At 49.0% G+C, this 18,978-nt stretch overlaps 10 protein-coding genes and 1 pseudogene across 11 annotated transcripts; all 11 read left to right on the top strand.

Moving 5' to 3' along the window:
• The first annotated feature begins 296 nt into the window (after positions 1–296).
• Positions 297–1,043, top strand: TEOVI_000383700:pseudogene (annotated as a pseudogene). Its single transcript has one exon. A coding segment is annotated over exon 1 (747 nt).
• A 953-nt stretch (positions 1,044–1,996) lies between these two features.
• On the top strand, positions 1,997–3,727 carry TEOVI_000383800 (ribosome assembly protein RRB1, putative; the record flags this gene model as incomplete). Its single annotated transcript, XM_067226677.1, has 1 exon — positions 1,997–3,727. The coding sequence occupies one exon, from the start codon at positions 1,997–1,999 to the stop codon at positions 3,725–3,727; it is 1,731 nt and encodes a 576-aa protein (XP_067082778.1).
• A 593-nt stretch (positions 3,728–4,320) lies between these two features.
• TEOVI_000383900 (Phosphate transport (Pho88), putative) lies at positions 4,321–4,863 on the top strand (the record flags this gene model as incomplete). Its single annotated transcript, XM_067226678.1, has 1 exon — positions 4,321–4,863. The coding sequence occupies one exon, from the start codon at positions 4,321–4,323 to the stop codon at positions 4,861–4,863; it is 543 nt and encodes a 180-aa protein (XP_067082779.1).
• Positions 4,864–5,452: 589 nt separating this feature from the next.
• On the top strand, positions 5,453–6,523 carry TEOVI_000384000 (uncharacterized protein; the record flags this gene model as incomplete). Its single annotated transcript, XM_067226679.1, has 1 exon — positions 5,453–6,523. The coding sequence occupies one exon, from the start codon at positions 5,453–5,455 to the stop codon at positions 6,521–6,523; it is 1,071 nt and encodes a 356-aa protein (XP_067082780.1).
• A 689-nt stretch (positions 6,524–7,212) lies between these two features.
• TEOVI_000384100 (uncharacterized protein) lies at positions 7,213–7,443 on the top strand (the record flags this gene model as incomplete). Its single annotated transcript, XM_067226680.1, has 1 exon — positions 7,213–7,443. One exon carries the CDS (start codon positions 7,213–7,215, stop codon positions 7,441–7,443), a length of 231 nt encoding a protein of 76 aa, XP_067082781.1.
• A 1,073-nt stretch (positions 7,444–8,516) lies between these two features.
• TEOVI_000384200 (phosphoribosylpyrophosphate synthetase, putative) lies at positions 8,517–9,587 on the top strand (the record flags this gene model as incomplete). The annotated part of the gene is made up of 1 exon (XM_067226681.1): positions 8,517–9,587. The coding sequence occupies one exon, from the start codon at positions 8,517–8,519 to the stop codon at positions 9,585–9,587; it is 1,071 nt and encodes a 356-aa protein (XP_067082782.1).
• Positions 9,588–11,322: 1,735 nt separating this feature from the next.
• Positions 11,323–13,323, top strand: TEOVI_000384300 (uncharacterized protein; the record flags this gene model as incomplete). Its single annotated transcript, XM_067226682.1, has 1 exon — positions 11,323–13,323. The coding sequence occupies one exon, from the start codon at positions 11,323–11,325 to the stop codon at positions 13,321–13,323; it is 2,001 nt and encodes a 666-aa protein (XP_067082783.1).
• Positions 13,324–13,838: 515 nt separating this feature from the next.
• On the top strand, positions 13,839–15,554 carry TEOVI_000384400 (uncharacterized protein; the record flags this gene model as incomplete). Its single annotated transcript, XM_067226683.1, has 1 exon — positions 13,839–15,554. One exon carries the CDS (start codon positions 13,839–13,841, stop codon positions 15,552–15,554), a length of 1,716 nt encoding a protein of 571 aa, XP_067082784.1.
• A 246-nt stretch (positions 15,555–15,800) lies between these two features.
• Positions 15,801–16,055, top strand: TEOVI_000384500 (60S ribosomal protein L37, putative; the record flags this gene model as incomplete). The annotated part of the gene is made up of 1 exon (XM_067226684.1): positions 15,801–16,055. One exon carries the CDS (start codon positions 15,801–15,803, stop codon positions 16,053–16,055), a length of 255 nt encoding a protein of 84 aa, XP_067082785.1.
• A 571-nt stretch (positions 16,056–16,626) lies between these two features.
• TEOVI_000384600 (KREPB4) lies at positions 16,627–17,871 on the top strand (the record flags this gene model as incomplete). The annotated part of the gene is made up of 1 exon (XM_067226685.1): positions 16,627–17,871. One exon carries the CDS (start codon positions 16,627–16,629, stop codon positions 17,869–17,871), a length of 1,245 nt encoding a protein of 414 aa, XP_067082786.1.
• A 297-nt stretch (positions 17,872–18,168) lies between these two features.
• On the top strand, positions 18,169–18,813 carry TEOVI_000384700 (uncharacterized protein; the record flags this gene model as incomplete). The annotated part of the gene is made up of 1 exon (XM_067226686.1): positions 18,169–18,813. The coding sequence occupies one exon, from the start codon at positions 18,169–18,171 to the stop codon at positions 18,811–18,813; it is 645 nt and encodes a 214-aa protein (XP_067082787.1).
• Positions 18,814–18,978: the final 165 nt, after the last annotated feature.

Below are 18,978 nucleotides of genomic sequence, written 5' to 3' on the forward strand. Positions count from 1 at the left end.
GCCTTTGCTGGGGGCTGTGTGGCATGTCGGAAGGGGGACGCTGTTTAGTGACGTGATTTCTTTCCGACAAAAAAGTTTAAATTTGCGCAGCAAGTGTTGGAGCCAGTAATAGAAGTTTTGGGGGGCTTCATTGCACACCGCTTCCTTCCCTACTCTCGGTGTAGCTCCCACCATCGTTTGTTCCCTACTTCTTTTTCCTCCTATCGAGTTGATTGTTAGATGTCTAAATTAGGGCCCAGTTTACCCGCTATTCGACGTGGATTGTTCTATGCCCTCTTCAAACTGCCTCTTTTCCCATGAAGTTATTTTGTGTAGGCCATAGAAAAGTTCCTATTCGTGTGTCGCCATTCGACCATCCCATTTGTGTTGGCTGCAGTTCTACACTTTCTTTTTCTTCTGTACTCAGAAAGCGGGAGTATTGGAACGACATGAGCACTACGAACCCCCTCGATGTCGTGTTAAACATGAGGCTTGCAGTGAAGGAGTTGACCAACTCTGCCGCCGCCTCAGACAAAGCGAGCGAGAGGGAGAAGATAAAGGCTAAAAAAGCCCTTAACAAGGACAATATTGAAGCCGCCCGCGTCTACGCCGAGAACGCCATACGGAAGAAGGATGAAGGAACAAGTTATCTTCGTCTTGCCTCTCGTGTTGATGCCGCCGCCGAACGCATTCAATCTGCCATGCAGATGCACGCGATGACGCGGTCGCTTGAAAAGGCGATTTGTGGAATAAGTAAGGTTCTTCATTCACTGGATCCTGTGCAGATCACGACGGCAATGGATGCGTTCGAACGGCATGTTGACACTGTTGCAGTTAATGCGAACGCGATGGACGGCACCTTCGAGAGGTCACGTGCCTCGGCAGTGCCAGCGGCAGAGGTGGAGTCCTTTCTCGAGCAGATTACGCCAGACAATGAAATAGATATAAGCGAGCAAATAGCCGTCGCCACCAACTACCTGAAGAAGCGGCCGGCTGCCACGGAGGTGGGGGATGATGTGGGAATAACGGAGAGGATGCAACGTATTAGCATCGGTGCACGGTAACAACAGTCCAAGCAAGACCGTGTTTCGTGCACTTACGTACGCTTTAAGTAATGATGTACTCATTTTTGTTCATCGGGGATGTGTGCGGGGAGGGGGAAATAGGGCGATACAAAGGGCATTAAGGGGTGTGATAAATAGAAGGTTGATGATGTTCCTTTGTATGAGTCTTGTGGGGAAAAGAAGTTCTTTTCCCTTTTTTAAAATTTAAATGTTTGTATTCCTTTACTCACCGAAACCTCGTTCCCCCACCGATGTGCTACATTTTCTCCCCCTTTATGCCCTTATTTTCTCTCCTGGGCTTTTGTTGTTTGTTTGTTTATTTATTTTATTTTTCACGTGTTTGTGTACCCTTTATGTGTTTTGACCGTTGTACATTCGGTGTAAAGATTCGTCCCTTACCTTCCGTCTACATCTATACCTAAACATATATATATATATATATATATATATATAATCGTGTGTAACTTAATTTCTGCTTTTTTACTCCGGCCTGTGTGGTAAGGTCCTTCAGAGCCGTGGATCGTAGGAGAGCAGGTGGTCGTAACGTAAGTCGCCGAACAAACATAAGATAACCGAATAGAGAGTGTGGGGAAAGCACTCAGAGGTAATGAATGTGACGTGTTTTCGCGTTCTGCAGCCTTTCTATCTATCTTTCTTTCTTCATTTTTACATGTTTTTTTTTTACTTTAAATAACATCACATGCGTTTTTTTACGCATAGATTTTTTTTTATTCCATTCTTTCTTTGTTCTCTTCGTTCTTCCCTTTGTTGTGATTACTTTCGTGCGTATTTCCTTTGCTGCTGCTGTGTCCACCCACCTGATAGATGGGAAATGTGCTCCCCAGTCTTAATCACCTTAATTCTTTTTTTTTTAAATGCTTTTTTCTTTTCTTCTTCCCTCTTACGTCCCCAACTGTCGTTTGTCAAGTTCCTCTTCGCTGTAAGTCTTAGCGATGCGGAAAGCCGCTAAACGTGTGGAGCGGACGGAGGACACCACCTCCTCTGAACGCAAACATCGGCGTTGTGTTGAGGAGGACGAGGAGGGAGGGCAGCGACTGCGAGCCGCCGGAACCCGTAAAGAGGGACCCACGGAAGACGAGGACTGGGAAGATGTGTCAGAAGATGAAGAGTCTGATGGGAGTAATAGCAGCGGCGTGGATGAGCCTTTTAATGATGGAGTGGAGGAGGAGATTGTTGACAGTTATGACGAAGACGACGAAGATTATGCCGAGTTTCAACGCGAGGCAGAAGCCATGGTAAAGGGGTTGCGGAAGGTAACATTTGATGACGATTCGACCAAGCAGGAAAATGATGAAGACGATACGGTCCCCACGGTCTGGCGCAGTGACTGCGTTGACGACCCGGAGGGACAATGTCAGAAGTTGGATTACTCTAACAAAGCGTATGACTCATTTTTTCAGTTGCGGACGGAATATCCTTCCCTCTCGTTTCATGTGGTTCGGGAGCAAGAGTCCTCTACAGGTGGCGGCTGCACCACAAAGTACCCACTCTCACTGACCCTGGTGTGTGGTTCGCAAGCAGAGGAGTCATCTAAAAATCAGTTGTACATCTTGCGTGTTACTAACATTTGTCGCACGAAGCATGATGCTGGCAGCGATAGCGACAGTGATGACAGCTACATAGGTGACGAGGGTGAAAGCGAAGACAGCAATGAGGATGAGGCACCTGAGGTGAATAACGGAGAGCCCATTGTACACCATCGGACGATTTCCCACCACGGCACTGCCAACCGTATACGATGCGCACACCGCAACCAAAATTTGGTGGCGGTGTGGTCTGACGCGGGGAATGTGCAGGTGTTCGATATTGCAAAGGAAATAGGGATGCTTTGCGACTACCCGAATTGGATAAAAGAGCAGGTGCGTTCGGGGGCACAGAGGAAACAAGCATCACTACTGTTTTGCACTCCGTCAACATCCCATAAAACGGAGGGTTATGGGCTTGACTGGAGCAGCGTTTCGGAGGGTGTCTTCGCCTCTGGTGATTGCAATGGTGATCTATTTGTGTGGAAACCAACCGAGGACGGTCGCTGGACTGCCGTCGCTAGTAATACCGTGGGTAGCGAGAAAGGGGCACCATCTGTTGAGGAAGTTCAGTGGAGCCCTACCCAGACGGATGTTCTCATCGCAACCCGCGTTGGCGGCACGGTTGAGGTGTGGGATACGCGTGATATGCGCGGTTCGAAGATACATTGGCAAGCCGATCCCACTGACATCAACGTTGCTAATTGGAACAAGGCGCTGCAGGCTTCTCACCTTCTTGTGACGGGTGCTGACAGCGGTGCTGTGGCTGTGTGGGATCTCCGCCATGTGAGCAGCGGGGTCCCGATCCAGCAGCTCCCCTGGCATCGTGGAAGCATCACGTCCGTTGAGTTCTCACTACATAATGAGAGCGTCCTTGCCGTCGCGGGTGACGATGGACAGTGTACACTCTGGGACCTGAGTCTTGAGCGTGACCCCAGTGAGGAGCAGGAGGTTGTTGGGGAACTTTTTGGGCGTCCCGATCTCAGTGGGATCCCGGATCAGCTGATGTTCCAACACCAAGGTCTTGAGCACCCGAAGGAGGCCCATTGGCATCCGCAGATACCGGGCATGATGATAACAACAGACTACGCTGGGCTGCATCTTTTTAGGCCGATGAATTGGCGGTCACTGATGAAGTGATGGTGACGAGAGTGAATAAGGAGTAGGAAGGGGGGAGGAAAAATGAATCGAGTAAAAACAAAAAGGTAAATGAATGTGGGAAATAAAGAAATGCTGGTGACGAGAAGGGAAACACTGCTAAGGATAAATGAAAATGCCTGCTGCAGCACAGACCACCACACAAATGTGTGTTTTCCTTAAGGGGGTTGAGGAGGACAGGAATGCATCCTGCAGTGAAACTTCCGGGGTGCTTATGTTGTAGTCACCTCTGGTTTCCCCCGTTGAACAGCCATTTTACAACGATATTCCCTCAAACACACGGGGCTAAATTCCTCACTCATTGTCTCTTACCGTTACCATGTTGTCTGCGCGTCGTGGTACCATAACCCCTTCTTTTCGCCTTCTTTCTTTGTGGATTGTGTTTATCGGCTGCGCACTGCGGTTTATTTCACCAGTAGAGATTCATAACCCACCGAAGAGGGAACTACAAGTGTCGCAGCGTAACTGAGAAGATTTGAGCAACACAGCAAGAGTGAAGAACTTTGAGGGAGCTTAAAGCTCGCAAAGTTGTCTGTGTCAGCGTATCTATTGGGTGTTGAGTTTTGCGTCAAATCATGAACATTATACTAATAGGACTCGTTATGGTAACGGGCTGGAGTATTGACAAAACAGATCCGGAAGTGCAGTCGGTTGTTCAATACATGTTTTACTCAGTGCACGCAGTGCTCGCTGCGGTAATGATCTACATGTTTTCTCGTATTTGGGATACCAAGGACACACGAATTCTGCAGGTGAAGGATACGTACACTGGTGAGTGGGAACGCATGACGGTATCAGACTACGACTTTGGAAAGTGGCGCGAGATGTTTTTTCTGAAAATGATGCTTCCCGTTTGTATTGGACTCTTTGTTGCTTTGCGGTGGGAGATGCCTCTTGTGCTTCTAGTCCAGTGCGTTACAAACCCTATCGTGGCTTGGAATGCCCCCGTTACGCAGCTGTACCTGCGAGGATTCAAGGAAGAAGGGCCGCTCGTAAGGCCATGGAAGGATGAGGTGGCGACGGTGGAGTGGATGAGAGAGATGTTTGGCCTGGCGCGGGAAGAACAGGACAAGTTCCTCTCGGGGCAGAATGGCACCAAGGGCAGGAAAGGCCAGTAGCATCATCGTGAGTTAAATGAACGTGGGCCGTGTGACGATTTGTCGAATGGGAAATGTCATTGGTTTAATAACCCTTTCAGCACCGCCTGTGGAGCGATAAGCACGGAACCATACCTTTTTTAGGGGATTTACTCGTGTGCAAATTCATCTGGCTGTTTTTGGATAATCTAAATAATGAAATGGGGGACCAAAATTGCGCGGCGCACACTTTGCAGCGTGCGCGTTGACCTCGCTGTCACACTTCAAAGACTCTTAAGTGATGGCGGGAAGTGTGCTTGCCTTTTCGATCCCTCCTTCTACACGCGTTTGCCTCCCACCCCATGGTAATTCTGCGTCGCACCACTCTTTTTGGACCACCGTTCAGTCAAAGGGCGATGCACGTCGACACCCTTTCGAATCCTCGGCGCCTGTTTTCTCGACCGACAACATTTTTACTATTTTAAACGATCGTTTGCTCTTTGTTCACGGTGGAACAGGCTTATTATTTCGTCAAAAGGTTATTTTTAAGTTTACTTAACCTCCGTTGTTTCTTTTCCATCAATTTCCCCCCTAGGAAACCCGCTGAGTTTTGTCACTGGTTCAACAACCGATGGAGTGCAAGACTAACTTGGCAGGAGGGTTGCGAAACGACGAACGTAGCAACGGCAACAAAGATGCATTATTTTCGCCGTTGAACGCTATGAGGAAGCTACAGGAGGCATTGAGGTCAGCCGACGTATTTGAGCTTGAGGAAGCCATACTCGTTGCAGAGAGAAGCGTCAACACCGTCTCCGTTCCACGCCAAATGGCTGTGTCTCTTCGTACGCTTCTGGAGCACAGCCGAGACACCCTCAATAATCACCTCCAGGCACGTGAGCCGCATCTAAAGCCTCGTCAGCAAGTACATCGAGATGGGAGCAGTAAGAAAGCCTTAGTGGTGCTTGAGCAAACTGCAGCCGGATTCCCAGAGCAGCCTTGTCGTATGGAAACTGATGTGGGGCTCAGCGAGGTGTTGCATAGTGATGTTATGAGGGACATGAAGAATGATGTTGCCCCTTTAGAAACTGACCACTGGGAGGAATCTGGGTCGTCATTGGCAAGTCGTAGCAGCGCTGAAGCGGGTGCTTACGACTCGCTCTCGGTGTCCATGTGGTCTAAGAAAGGTGTTCGCACCCAGCCTCGTATTTGCACAACAGTGGTTGGTTCCGCTACAGTGGAACGTGCGGGGGCGGCGTGCAGGAGCCACGGAAAGATTGTCGACCTAAATAGTCCGTTCAATGACTTAGCAGAAGGGGAAGATGTTATGCGGAGCGCGGTGGAGCAAGAGGAATACACTAACCGTGTGCGCTACTTCGAGTATGCCTTGGCTGAACAGGCCAAACTCCTCGCACGGGCGGAGGAGTTCGCATGGTCTTCTGAGCAAGGGGACGAGGGAAACACTGTTGACGCGCATTTGAGCCACTGCTCGTCCTTTACTTCCCTTTACTTCAGTTCTGATAGCGGCGAATGGGATGTGGTTGCAGCGAGCGGTGTGGCGTCACCAGAGATTATTCCTTTGAGCACAAACGTACTTCGGGGGTTGCGCTCCGATGGGGTGGGGCCCTCACGTCTCAGGGCTTCTTCAACCCCTTCCTCTCCCTTTTCCTCCGAATCGTCCGATATTGGTATGGTATTTAGATGAACCCTTTAGTGACGACATCATTCTAATGTGTCGTAATCTGACCTCATTGCCATTAGTGTTGGTGCGCATCCACGAGATTGGGAATGCGAAGGGAACTGTCACCTTCCAGCAAAATGTGATGGTGGTTGGTAACTGTCGTGCAAGCGGGCAACTTACCCGCCGTCTTTTCGTCAAGACGTTCAAAATCTTTTTTACCTCTCGGTTTCATTGTGTGTATGCATTGATCGTATATTTTTTCAGTTAGTTTACCTTGTTTTGCCCTAGGAGGGTAACTCAGGAGGGAAACGAAATTCTCTCTCTTCATTCAGTCATTTATTCATTCTTTTAGTTGTCCGCATGCTTAGCGAAATAAGTAAGCATCCCCTTACACATTGTTTTTTTGTTTTGTTTTGTTTATCGAGAGGGTGCCGCCATACGGTCTTTACTCTTTCTGTTATTGTGTGAGCTGGAGGCGAATTCATCTTTGGAGTTCACATCCTTTAAGTACCCCGTCTACATTCCCTTCTACAGTTGTCGCTGCTGAAGCGATGTTTGTGTCTGTTTCCGCGACTACCGGGTTTCCATCTTCACTTCCCACATTTAGATATTTTTATCCTTTCCCCCTTTCGGTTTATGCGTTGGTTATTCTTTGTATCCGAACGGCATCATTACTATTTTTAGCGTCACATCGACTAGGTGAAAGTAAGAGGATGGGACGTAGGCTGCGGCAGTGTGGACCGCAGTGCGTGAGTGGATGTGGCTGTTGCAGACTTTTACGTGAGGCCCATGAGGCCCAACTGGAGGCGCAGCGGGTGGTGTTGGAAAAGCGGCACCCGTTGGATGTACCGAAAATGGGTGAAGGGGCCCGACAACTTATGACAGACGAGCAATTCAATGTATCGAATCCAGCTGTGAGGCTTCGCATGCGGTTTCTGCATTAACAGTCTCACTAACTCCATTATAGCAGACGCTTTGGCGCTGTAGTGGGAGGCGTTTCGATGAACTGAAGAAACGTTTGCTGGGCACCCACTCACTCACCCAATACTGTTGTTGCCACTATTATTATTATTGTTTTTATTTTCACCCGTGATAACTGCTTTCTCTTTAATTCCATTTCTGTTTATTCCATTGTCTTCTGTTCCTTACTTCTCTCCTACTACTTCATAACCCGGAATTTTTGGATCCGTGTTGGGATGCTACCCGGTGAGAAACCATCCCTCAATGGTGGCGTTACCGTCTTGACATGTATTAGTTTTCGTGTTTTTTTTCCTTTTGAGAACCAACTACTGTTAGTAACAGTCCTATCTATCGTAACCGTTTACGTGTTTGCACAGCAGAGGAGGGGTGAAGAGTTCGCGGGTGTCGATCCCTATATGAAGATATGTGAAGCTGTTTCCACGGTTACCATTTTGTTTATTTTATCTTATTTTGCTTGGTTCCTGGTTTTCCGTGCGGTTGTGCAGAAACTCAAAGGAGGCCATTTTTTTTTTGTAGGGATTTACGCATGACGAACTGAGAATAGCTTCATCCTCTTTTCCTCATTTTTTTTTAACATATATATGTAATTATAAATCAGAAATAGAAAGAGGTTTTCTTTGGAACAAAAAAAAAAGCAAGACGGAACTATTTTTTTTTTTTTTTGACATTTTTGGTATATTGTTCTCTTTCTCCGGGAAAAAAAATCACTATTGACTCGCAGGTATTATAAAGAGTCAAGGGGTTGCCAAAGGAAGGGATTGTCTCTTGCTGCAAAATATGTATGGGTTGTGCTATGCATTTCGCACGTCTCTATCTCTCTTTCTCTTTTCGCTCCCCAACTTACTTCCAGTGCGATTCGTGTTTTTGCCCTTTTGCTTTATATGCCTTCTTTGCTGTTACTTGCGTTCTCTCATCACCTGCATATCCCATTTGGTTCTTGCCTCTCCTCATTATAAATTTTGTTTACCGACTTGACCGTTGTGATAATAAGAAATTGGGTTACGTTAGACAGAGTCCCTCGCGCGCAATTTCAAACATGCAGGGGCAAGCCGACGCCCTTACGCCAAAGGCCCAGCGTGTCGCTGCTGGTGAGACATATTTTTACCGTGAACACCGCAAGCCGCAGGTGGAGACATCCTACCGTATTCGCGTCATATCCGGCACGGCAAACTATGCCCTATCGGAGAGTGTGGCGAAATATCTCAAGGTTGACCTCTGCCGGACAGAGATCAAGCGCTTCGCAAATGGTGAGCTGAACATCAAGGTGGTAGATGATGTCCGTGGCGATGACTGTTTCATTCTCCAACCCATTGCAGCAAATGAGCACACCGATATCAATACCGCCATGATGGAGCTTCTATTACTCGTGCACACCTTGAAGCTTTCTTCCGCCAAGCGCATCACGGCTATTGTGCCCTACTTCGCTTACAGTCGGCAAGACCGCAAAACGGAGCCACGCGTCCCCATTTCTGCCTCAGCTGTCGCACAACTTTTGCAGTGCATGGGTGTGGACCGTGTCGTTACGGTCGACCTGCATTGCGGCCAGATTCAGGGATTCTTCCGCAACATGCCGGTAGACAACCTCCTCATGTTTCCAGAATTCGCCACGTATGTCATGCGACAACCGTGGTTTGACCGGGAGAGAACTGTGGTTGTGTCACCGGATGCAGGTGGTGTGGAGCGTGCGAATGTGCTCGCAGATCGTATCGGTGCAAGTCACATCGTGACAATCCTCAAACGCCGCTCCGGCCCCGGTAAGGTGGACTCTATGCAGACTGTGGGGAATGTTGAGGGCTACACGTGCGTTATCGTGGATGACATAGTAGACACCGCTGGAACACTTTGTAAGGCGTGCGAACTTTTGAGAGACATGGGTGCACTGCGGTTGGTGGCGTGCGCAACTCACGGCATCCTCACCGATCCGGCGTGTGAGCGCATTTCACAGTGCGATGCGCTCACTGAACTCGTTGTGTCAGACTCTATCGCTCAGAATATCAACTCGCAAAAGTGCAACAAACTCACCGTTCTGACGATAGCGCCACTCCTCGTGCAAGCAATTTACAATCTTCATTTCGAGTGCTCGTTATCCTCTCTGTTCCGCACATAGTGTGTGGGAGAATTCACGGTGATCCCTCCGCCTCCTTCCCCATTTTATTACGTACCTCTCCGTAGTATTCCTACGTTGTTTTCGTTTTTTCCTCAGTTTATCTTTCGTTCTCACAGTTCCTTCCTTCCTTCCTTTCTTTTTTTCATTTTACTTGGTGCTGTTATGTGGTCCCTTTCCCGCCCCTTTTTATGTATCTTTTCTCCCCACATCTACGTCTATTTTATACGTACGTGCGGATGAGGGAGAGGGAGGGGATTTTTTTGTTTTTGTTGTTTAAAAACCATAGGACGACGATTAATCCTAATGTTGTTGTTACTGTTAGTGTGTTCTTTGCGCTTCTCCCGTGTAACGGGAGTGGGTGGATGGATATTCGAATTCTCTCTTCGTGTACTTTGAACCCGGCGACGCCATGCACCGGGGAGAGGGGACAGGGAAAGAAAAGTAAAGTAAAAAAAAAAAGGACGAGAATATCACTACATCAACCCCCTTTTTGCACACGCATATGAATCATGAAAGAATAACACTCGAAGAAAAGAAAAAAAAACAAGCGGGTGCATTCCTTCGACCCCCCCCCCCTGAATGAAGTCTAGCGGGTTCTAACGAAGCTGCTCCTCTTTTATTTTCTTGGGAACGATAGATGATGCACCCATGTCAATATAATATAAGGAGAGGGATTATATAGGATAAAGAGGGAAAGGAGAAACGAAATAAGGAGAAGGTATTTTTTTTTTTTTTGGGAGGGGGGGGTGTGGTGTGAGGAAAATCAGGGACTGAGAAGCGATTGAAAGGGTGGGTTTCTTGAGACACAATTTTTTTTTTAATTGTCACTGTTTCAGGTATCGTTGTTACTACTAATCGCGAATAACATATTGAATAGCTCAGTCAAGATACCGGAGGCTAGAAAGCGAAGAAAAGGCAATTGAAGAGCAACAAGAACATGAAAGTGAGTGAAGACTAAACACATAGGAAACGAAACGGTTGTTATTTACGATTTTCTCCACCGTGTAAGCGACAGCTTTTCATTTTCTTCCTTCCAATGAGAAGCTGTTTGACCAGTCACTAAATGCCAACACATGCTAAGAAAAGGAAGTGAAAGCAGAATGAGTGTTGACACAGATGTCGCACCGGCGCAAGGAAGGTAATATTAAATGTGTTTAAAGGTAGACTGTCTTAAAAGTGTGAGCCTAATATCATATGAAGGAGAAATATAAACGTTGTGTGTGTGTGTGTGTGTGCGCACAGTGAAGCTCTGCGTGTTCGTATTGCCGTTTCCCCTCCTCCTGACCACGCAAAGGTGCTGCTGTCACTACAAACACAATATCTAACTTTGCCATCTTTTTTAAACCTCTGTTTCTTCCCCCCCTTCAACAATAACGTTGCTGTTCCTCAGATGCTTCTTAAAAAACTGTAGGCACTGTCTCTGTTTCCAATTGCGTCTCTTTTATATTTTTGTTTTTTGCAGGTTCTTCTAAACGCTTTACTTTCTGATAGTTCGTGGCAACTCTTTCTGTTACGAACTGGAGGGGTTACCCTCTTTTGTTCATGAAATACATCAAGCAGAAGCCAAAGTGAGCACTGGTGGCTTGTTTTATTGTGGGTGTTGCCTTCTTGCGAATAAAAGGAAGGAATACACTGGACGGAACAAGTCGGGGTTATACGGAGGAAAGGAATCCTATCATCACATTATCCCCCCTATATAAGCTGGTGCGAACAGAAAGAGGTGCTAGTATAAGAAATGCATGGGAGGAATAATGCGGGTTCCGGCGTGTCACCATCTAACGTTTCCACCGACGTGTCAGGTGCATTTGAATACTTAGACCGTTATTGCTCATCCGGCGTAGAAACTGGATTCGGCTCCAGGGTTTCGAGCAGAGGGCTTTCACCCCTCCCAGATTCTCCGGTGAATAATGTTGCCGCACCACCACCCGGCCGTTGGGTTCCCATAGCTCCGCCGGCGGAGATGTTGTCCTCTCCACCAGCGAAGGATGACGCGGCAGAGGGTGTAGCTACAAGATTATGGCGTTACATCAAGGGGGGCATGGATCGTGTAATGGAAAATATGCTGGAACCTAACAGATCAAGCAGGCCGCCTACTAATGCAAGCGGGAGCGAGCCCATTTTGGAGGTTGTCCGTCTGAGTGAACCTTTTCCCCAGGGTGCAGGCAGTGCGGTTGCGTCTCGAGGCTTAGTTTATGATGACAATAGTTATTTATACCATGAAGAAGAAGAAGAGGATGAGTTGGATATGGAGGATCTTGATGTACGGGTTGACTTGTCATCTGCTTTGCGGGCCTACCGTAAGAGTCCCAACGAGTGTTTCGGTCACCTCGTTGCAGCAGCTCTGGCTGGGCGCTCTGTCGAGAACCCTGTCACAGCTGAGGAGCTGAAAGAGGCACGGCTCAACCCCTACCTTGTGCGCATGTTGTTGGAGTCAAATAAGCTCAACTTGGACGATTACAACGTCCAACAGGAGCTGCAGCGCTGCATCGATGCCCTCATCTCCACGGAGGTTGATCGGGTTCCTCAGGCTGTGTTTGAGTACCTGCTCCCACTATTTAAGCCCCGTTTCGTGCGTCTCGATGCCGAACAGTACAGTGTGGTAGAGAACAGTGGCTTTGAGTTTGTTCAACTCCTGTACGAATACCCACACTTGTTCACTGGGAGCAAACACTTTATTCGGATGAACAACGCATGTTGTGGGTGGCATCTTGCTGTTTTTGTAATGGTGATTAGCGCCCTCGCAGAGGTTCTCTGTAACGTGGGGATCGCTCTGGTGTCGGTGCATTGGCTAACCTCGGATCCAGAGAGCTATTATGCGTTATACACGGCCATTGTATACGGTGCTGGCTATGCTTCACATCTTATCGCTATGATACTTTTGATGCGGGCGAGAGAGCGTAACCGTGTATTTGGTAACGTGATATTTCCATTTCCGTCACCCCATCTTCATGTCCTGCCAGTGGTGCCATTGTACAACATTGTGAGCATCGTCACTTACGTGCGCTACTGTTTTGTAAACAGAGGTGGATTATTTGTGGACATTATACATGACATCACAGCTGCCCAGGTTTTGTCTACCGTATGCTTTTGCCTTTGTTTGGCGGTGCCGCAGTTTATGTGTCAGATGTATTTGGTTTCCACCGTGGACGGCGAGTTGGCGTTTAACAAACGCTACCCCTTTCGTATGCTAAGCACTGCCGTTTGCACCACATACTTGTTAGCGTTACTGCGCTTGTGCTGGATCTTTACGACGCAGACCTCAATTAACAATTTTGGGTTCGCTTGCTATAGTTTCCACAGCAAACGAATCATACAGCGGTACTCTGCCCTCTTGCGGATGGTTTACGCCGCATTGCTCTTTCTTCTCGAGTTGAACGTCTTCATATTCGTTGTGACGGTCACCAGCGCAAAGCAATGTCACAACTATGAAAAAATGGTGCTTTCTGCAATGTCCATAGTGTCTTTTGTGGCGATTTTTGTGTTTCTGGTGCTTCGCGGTCACACCGTGTTTCGTATCGCATGGGCACTAATCCCCCTTACGAGCCTTCAAATTGCTTTGGTTGTGCACAAGGGGAAGGACTATCCACCCGAGTGCCCGAAAAACCGGGAAACACCCGAGTACGGTCGCCATTTTCAAATACTCGTCTGTTTTGTACCGCTGCTATTCTTGGTGTTATGGCTTTTACAACTCTGTTACGTGTTCGTCGTGAAAAAGCGAATATGTTCCCTCTTCTAGGTGATATGGGGAAATGTACTTTCCCCCGCGAACTTTATAAGTTGGTTCGCATGCGTTGACGAACCCCATCTGCTCGCTGAGAGGTGCCTTGTTGGAAGCGGCCGAGTTGGTGTTTTTTTTTAAATTCCCATCTTTATCATCGCCTTTGCTTTGCCCTTCCTCACGGGTGCGGGTTGGCCGCCCGGTGGGTGAGGGCAACTGCGGGAAAAAGTAGCGCTTCAGGGAGTTTTTTTTTACCTTTTTACTGGTTTTTTGTATTATACTACGTGACGTCTACTTGTATTTCCTTCCCCATCAAACTTCGTGAAGGATACAGTGACTGTCCGCTACTGCTTCCTCTCTCCACTTAAATTTTATGTAAAATCTTGCCAGGTGTTTCCTCCTTTCATTTCTTCTACCTCCTTCCCCTTTAGTATCCATTTCTCTTTCTATACGGTACCGTGGTTGGGGACCGAGGATTACATGCAGAGAGAAGGGGTGGGGAAGGGACAGCTGAGTTTATCGCTTATGTGCTGATGCGCTCCGTGTTGAACGGTTTTGCCGCATTTTCACGCTTTGTTCCTGTTCCGACGCTGGCACGTGCTAGCATTCAATGCCGTTGGAAGAGTATTCGACCTGTGGAGGAGTTGCAGCGTCGTGTCGGACAACTCGTTGGGGCGGGTGACGTGCGAGGGGTGGTTGATGAAATCCGCATGGGGTTATCTCAGTCTGTCTTCTCGATGAAGGCGTTTGCAAATGCGTTATTTCTTCTTGAGCGCACCAAAAACGAGGACACTGCCATGGACCTTGTCAAGCAGGTACAGGAGTCAGGTTTGGTGGGGTTATGGGACGACGAAAGTGTGTTGGCTGTTATCTTACGACTACAGTGTGCCGCCGGTGATGCTGCTGGAGCTACGAAGATGTTTTCCTATATGGTTTCCCATCAGCTGCTTCGTTTGCGGAGTGTTTCTGTCTTTCTTTCTTTCTGGTGCAAACGTCGGGACCGCCGCATGGCTTTCGCTGTGTACGAAGAGGCGCTACGGCAGAGGATGGATCTGAGTATGGAAGACTACCTTGCAATCGGTCGCCTCTGTGTAAATATAGGTGAGCCTTTAGCCACGCTCCACTGCTTGTTGCGGGAGATGCAGGGGCACGCGGATGGCGTGTCTGCAGCGGTAGCGGAAGAGGTGATTCGGCCTTGGGCTTTGAGGGGTGGAATGGAGGTAACAGACGTTACTTTTCCACACAGCGACGCAATGCTTCCTGCTGGAACGTGCTGTTCTTGCTCCAGCGTGTTGAGCGGGCACCGTTTCACAGCGTTGCAAAAGAGTAAGCTTTTGAGTGACGTGGTGCAGATTGCCATGGATGGCGGGCGGAAAAATTCACCACGTGCGCGGATGGCGTTTGAGACCTGGCGACGATTTATTTCTTCACACGGACACTCTATCGATGTTCTAGTGGACGGCGCTAACCTTGGCTACTATGGCCTCAGTAGTTGGTATGCCTTGGCCAAGCGAGAGCTGCTTTTAAGGCGTGGAAGAAAAGAAAGCGACATTGCACCACAGGATGTTGCTTGGTCGAAGCGCCGCTTTGTTGATGTGTCCGTTAATTTTGAACTTATTGAACTCGCTGTGCAGGAGGCTTATCGCCGCGGCATGCAACCGCTGGTTCTGTTACACGAACGACACTGCGAACCAAACAACGTCACAGATGTTGGGAAAGCATTAGTGTCGAGGTGGCGTCGCGAAGGTGTGCTGTATTGCACTCCAAGTGGTCTCAACGATGACCTTTGTTGGCTGTACGCCGCATTGGAGCTCACCACACCGACTGATGCCGTTCCTCGTGAGGAGAAGGGGAAGACGGTGTTGGTTTTGACGAACGACTTGATGCGTGATCATCACTTCAGACTTCTCAGTCCCCGTCATTTCTCCCGCTGGCGCGATCGCCACCGTATCGCGTTCAAATGCTCGCGCGTAGACGATCGCACGCTGCTTCATTGGGAAATGCCAGCACCCTACGCGCAGTGCATACAGGAGCTGAGCCCCCTCACTTGGCATATTCCCATTTCGACAAACCAGTGTGGAGGGGAGGACGATGAGACGGAACCTCATAGTGCTGTAGACTCCTTCACAGATACTACCAGTTACCAATTTGAGTCTGACCGACACGCTGAAGGTGCTGAAAGTGGACCTATCCATCCAACTCAACCCTCACCCCTTCAAGTTACACAGTCTTGGTTATGTGTACGCTAGGGTGGGATGTGAGGGCGATTTGGTTGGCCCACGTTACGCTGTTCTCGACTGTTTTTTTTTCCGGTTTCTAGGTTGCTATGTTGAATTACGGTGATATACGCGTTAGGACCAGATGCCATAATTGCTTACACGTATTCCGTTCTCAAAGTTTCCTCTCCTCACTGTACCGTTTTATTTTATTCTACTTGGCTCCCTTGAATCTTGTGTTTCTCTCGTAATTCAAGTAGCTGTGAGAAGAGAAACGAAATGACAAAGGGCACCACGTCGATGGGGCAGCGCCACGGGCGTACGCACATTTTGTGCCGCCGTTGTGGGCGCAACGCCTACCATGTGCAGTGGGAGCGATGCGCTGCCTGCGCTTACCCTCGCGCCCAGCGCCGACGTTACAACTGGTCTGTCAAGGCCATCAAACGCCGTCGCACCGGTACTGGCCGCTGCCGCTACCTGAAGGTCGTCCACCGCAGGATCAGGAACCACTTCAAGACCGACATCAAGGCCTAAGCAGCCCAAGGTGGTGCAGTGTCTGGATATGATGCTGGGTGGGTGGGATGGAAAAAGCACACACCAATGAAAAGTGTTACCTTGAGACCTCAACGCTGTTCTCACTTGTCGATGGCTAGCTGTATGCTGACAGTTTTCGTAGTCAGTGAGTTCTTTGTTAGCCTCAACATGGCTGCAGTTTTTCTTTTTCCTTTCTGATTTGTCCCCCTAAGCCTTAATATCTGTGTTTCTCTCCGCTGCTTTGCATTTGCTCTGAGTGGTGTTTCTCGCGTCCTCCATCTTATATTAAACTTTGGGGAAATTGTTTTTCTTTCTATCCCGGCTATAATTTGGTTCACTCTGTTGTACACAACGTTGCGGATGTACACACGACGGCGCAGTGTATACTCGTTACGAGTGGTAATTTAGACGAAGAACTCAGGGGAGGAAACGTTTTGTCCTTTTGGTAGCACCGCTTCAGACTCTATTTGCGACCGCGTACTGTGTCTGTATTGCCCGTTTTAATATCGCGCAAACATATATATATATATATATATATATATATATAGTGAGGCAGTATCTGTTTTTGAACATGTTACGTGTTGAAAACTTGCGGCGTTCGATGACTCGCCTGGCTCGTCATTCTCTCATTCGTGCCGTCCCCTTTTCGCCTCTGAGTGTCGGATCCAGTACCGACCAAACCTTTGGTGCCCCCACCCGAACACCATTCCGGTCTCACACGTGCCTTCTTTGCGATGTGTCGTACGAGTCGTGGGGAGACCACGCAGAGAGTACCACTCACATAGCGCGTCATGCTATTTGCAGGACTTTTGTATCCCCTGAGCGACATAATGCGGTAATGCAACAGCTGTGGAAGCATATTCGTCTTGATTTTGGGTACGTTGACGAGGTCACTCATAAAAAGGAGGACCGTCGACGCATGCGCCTCGCCTCCACGATGCGCCACCTACAGGAGAAGGGAGTGCTTCACCACTCACTTCCCCGTGTGACGGTAGACGCGCAGTCCGAGGTATCGCTTACGGTGGAGTCAGATAGCTTTGTGAATTATATGTTCCTGGGCGAAAGCTTTGCGCGGCAGGAGACGTTGGATCGCGTGGCGCGGCTGATGCCGCGGGCAGAAGCTCTTGAACTTCGTAGTATCATATCGTTTGTTCTTTCGAAGAGGCGCCTAGCTCATTTTTTCGATATACTTGACATGCGTAAAATGGTTTTAAATGGTGACAGTTCCGACGATAAGGCGTCGGCTGATGGTGGCGTACCACCCACCATTCCACGTCTGCAGCAGGACGGGAAGGCTGTTATCCTGTTCAGCTGTTTGGGGGAGTTGCAAATGTTCTCGCGGCGGGATCGATCGCACAGCGTGGCCACACGGTCAGCCGCGGAGCAACTGGTCCTCAATGTGCTTGGCACACACGTAATGGAGAACATCATAGGCGAACTGGTGCACGAGGCACTGCAGACTGTCGTGGAGGAAGGGACGGCAGTATGGCGTGAACACTGTGGTGAATTGAAGCACAAGTTATTTGAAGGGACAAAGGCGGTATCACCCCCCATAGCTACGACTCCAAACCCCGTGTCAAACTCTGGTGGACCAGAAGTGACAGCGGACGTTAATGATCAAATGTGGGTGGACCTTTGCAGATTGTACGTGCTCGACAAGAATGGCAGTGTGCCTCAGCTTCAACCTACGGTGAAGCGACACTCATGGCATGATGTGGCGCGCGCGCTGACACTCGAACTAACGGTTCCGAATCCAGTGAACAAGAGCGCCGTTTTCGCTGCGGCTGCTCCCCGCCTTGCCACAAAGAAAAAATAGGCGCCTGTGCGCGTGTGTGTGGCATGTGGTGGCTTGACTTCTCTCCACCACTATGCCATTCATTTGGTTTATAAATGCGCTGGAGTCTTCTTGGCAGCTGTTGTGGCACGTGTGTCCGTGCTCAACAAAAGTATTGGCTTTCGCTGTTTACCGAATGTGCTGTACTCCTTTCAACTGTCACTCTGTTTTGTGCTTCGTTTTTTTTTTCTTTCCTTAACGGTCGTTTAGACCCACAGCTCGTACATCGCTGGTGGTTCTTCTTCCGTTCCGTCGTCGCAGCACACCCAGCCTCATCACATGGGTGATTTCGCGCTCATCTCGATGAACGGGGATCGTGTGTTTATATCCCTCGACCCGGTCTTCACATCTCAGTCGTTGTGGCTGCAGGCGGCGGAGGGCCTCGGCGAGCGCGAGGGTGTCGTACCGATTGCCAGCACCGAAACACTGCACAACCTTGTTGAGTACATGGCCTTTCAGGCCAAGCGTATGGCTGGGGTTGCAGAGGGCGAGTGTAAGGAGGGGCAAACTGTGACATTGCCTATTTCATGCACTACATGTAGTGGAAGTGGGGGACTCGGGTACGACGTGCATTCGCTACTCCCCGATCATGACATCGCTTTTCTTGATCGCTTTGGTGGAACAGGGGGCGTTTGGGAGGTCGAGCAACAGGAGAAGCTCATGGAGTTGATGGCTACTGCAGACTTTGTCGGCCACGGGCGGCTGAGTAGGTTATGTGCCGTGTACATTAGTTGTCGACTAATGTCTGCCACGGAGTCGGACATCTTGTCGTGGTTTTCGGTTTGTGGAGACCGGTGTGGTGGCGTCGCTAGTGCGGATCCGGAAGCGGATGATGGCAAGCGCGCGGGTGAGAGGGTTCTTAGGGATGCCGAGCGCTTGCGCATTCTAAATCAAATGAGGAAATACATTGAGATTGAGGATTAATTGACCACCCGTTTACCTTGGGAAGTGTAGTGGCTCCAACCCTTGCGTTTCTACACGTGCCCTTCTTCCGACATTGCGCCCTGGTGAATGGCTTGACCGAGGTTGATTTGTGGGAAATAGGAGAAGGACGGTGCCTGAGGTTCCTTGGAGAGGGCTTGCTCATCT

The sequence above is a fragment of the Trypanosoma equiperdum genome (assembly GCF_001457755.1).
Source record: "Trypanosoma equiperdum strain OVI genome assembly, contig: ctg_822, whole genome shotgun sequence".
Classification (NCBI taxonomy): Eukaryota; Euglenozoa; class Kinetoplastea; order Trypanosomatida; family Trypanosomatidae; genus Trypanosoma; species Trypanosoma equiperdum.